This window comes from Seriola lalandi, unplaced genomic scaffold (genome assembly GCF_002814215.2).
Source record: "Seriola lalandi dorsalis isolate HSWRI2012SDOR001 ecotype SW California unplaced genomic scaffold, Sedor1 jcf7180002007307, whole genome shotgun sequence".
NCBI classification, from domain to species: Eukaryota; Metazoa; Chordata; class Actinopteri; order Carangiformes; family Carangidae; genus Seriola; species Seriola lalandi.
The window spans coordinates 1-1,117 of record NW_019477960.1 but is presented as its reverse complement, the minus strand read 5'-3'; the positions used below and the strand labels follow the sequence as shown (position 1 = coordinate 1,117).

General features: G+C 50.9%; 1 protein-coding gene across 1 annotated transcript; it reads right to left on the bottom strand.

The window, feature by feature from the left end:
• Positions 1–237: 237 nt before the first annotated feature.
• LOC111671695 (semaphorin-4B-like) lies at positions 238–1,080 on the bottom strand (the record flags this gene model as incomplete). Its single annotated transcript, XM_023428859.1, has 2 exons — positions 870–1,080; positions 238–398 (listed from the first exon to the last, which is right to left on the bottom strand). Coding segments are annotated over exons 1-2 (258 nt in total), but the record flags the coding sequence as incomplete, so codon positions are not given.
• Positions 1,081–1,117: the final 37 nt, after the last annotated feature.

Sequence of the window (1,117 nt, the reverse complement as noted above, 5' to 3'; positions counted from 1 at the left end):
GACATCACACCTTCATCAGAGAGCCGATGGTTAAAGCCAAAACTACATCACATCACCACTTCATGACATCACCACTTCACGACATCACAGTGTTCCCACCTTCTCAGGTGAACAGGTACAAGACTTTCAGACGATAGTTTATCTTGTTCTGTTTTGCCTTGAACCTGCAGAGATGTTGAGAGTGACCTCAGCTCTGCAGGAGGAGTCACGGTCGGTCGTCAGAGGTCGCTTGCTCACCTTGTTCCTCAGGATGATGGCGTCCTCGCGGCTAACGTCCAGGGCTAACACAGCATCCCGGGCGCCGACGTACAGCATGTCTCCACCCTCGCTGAGAAGCAGAGTGGTGGTGTTGCTGACATCGTGGCTACTGAAGCGGGTGAGATGTCTCCCGGGACTCCCTGCGGTTTCACAGCAGTTAACACTGGCATCAGGTGTCACTCAGTCACCACACACAGTTAAAGAGATGCGAGCTGCTTAATCAGGCCGTTCCTATCCCCGCACTTTAACCTACATGTACGAAAATTAGTCAGCACATAATACACGCCAAGACTTACAAAAAAGCCTCTTGCACCCATATCCTAAACCCAACAGGAAGCCATTTTAAGGACGTCGCACTTTAATGACCTCCTGGAGAATATCAGGTGTAACACAGAGTCACGTCACTGACAAACAGTTTATCAGAGTCACTAAATTAGTTTCCAGATGTTTCTATAAGAGAAACCAAACATTCACCAAACTGATCTTAACCATCTTATTTCAGGCTCCACCCACCTGGAGCTCCGCCCAGATTCCCCCTCTTAGTGCTTAACGAGTCAACATGCATCAGACCCCACCCCCAGGGCCGTGGTCTTCTTCTTCTCTGTACTCACCTGTGGGGAAGGAGACTCTGGGAGTCAGTCTCGTCAGACACGGGCACAGGAGACCCACAAAGGCCACGGCGAAGGACAGCAGGCCGCGATTCTCCATGGCAACAGGAACGATGGAGTCTGGTGTTCATCAGAGTGTCAGAGACGTGGTGGGACGGTCGGTGATTGTAGCTGCAGCCACATATTCTGGTTCCTACAGCAGACCATCACTGGATCTGAGACACACACACACACACACACACACACACACA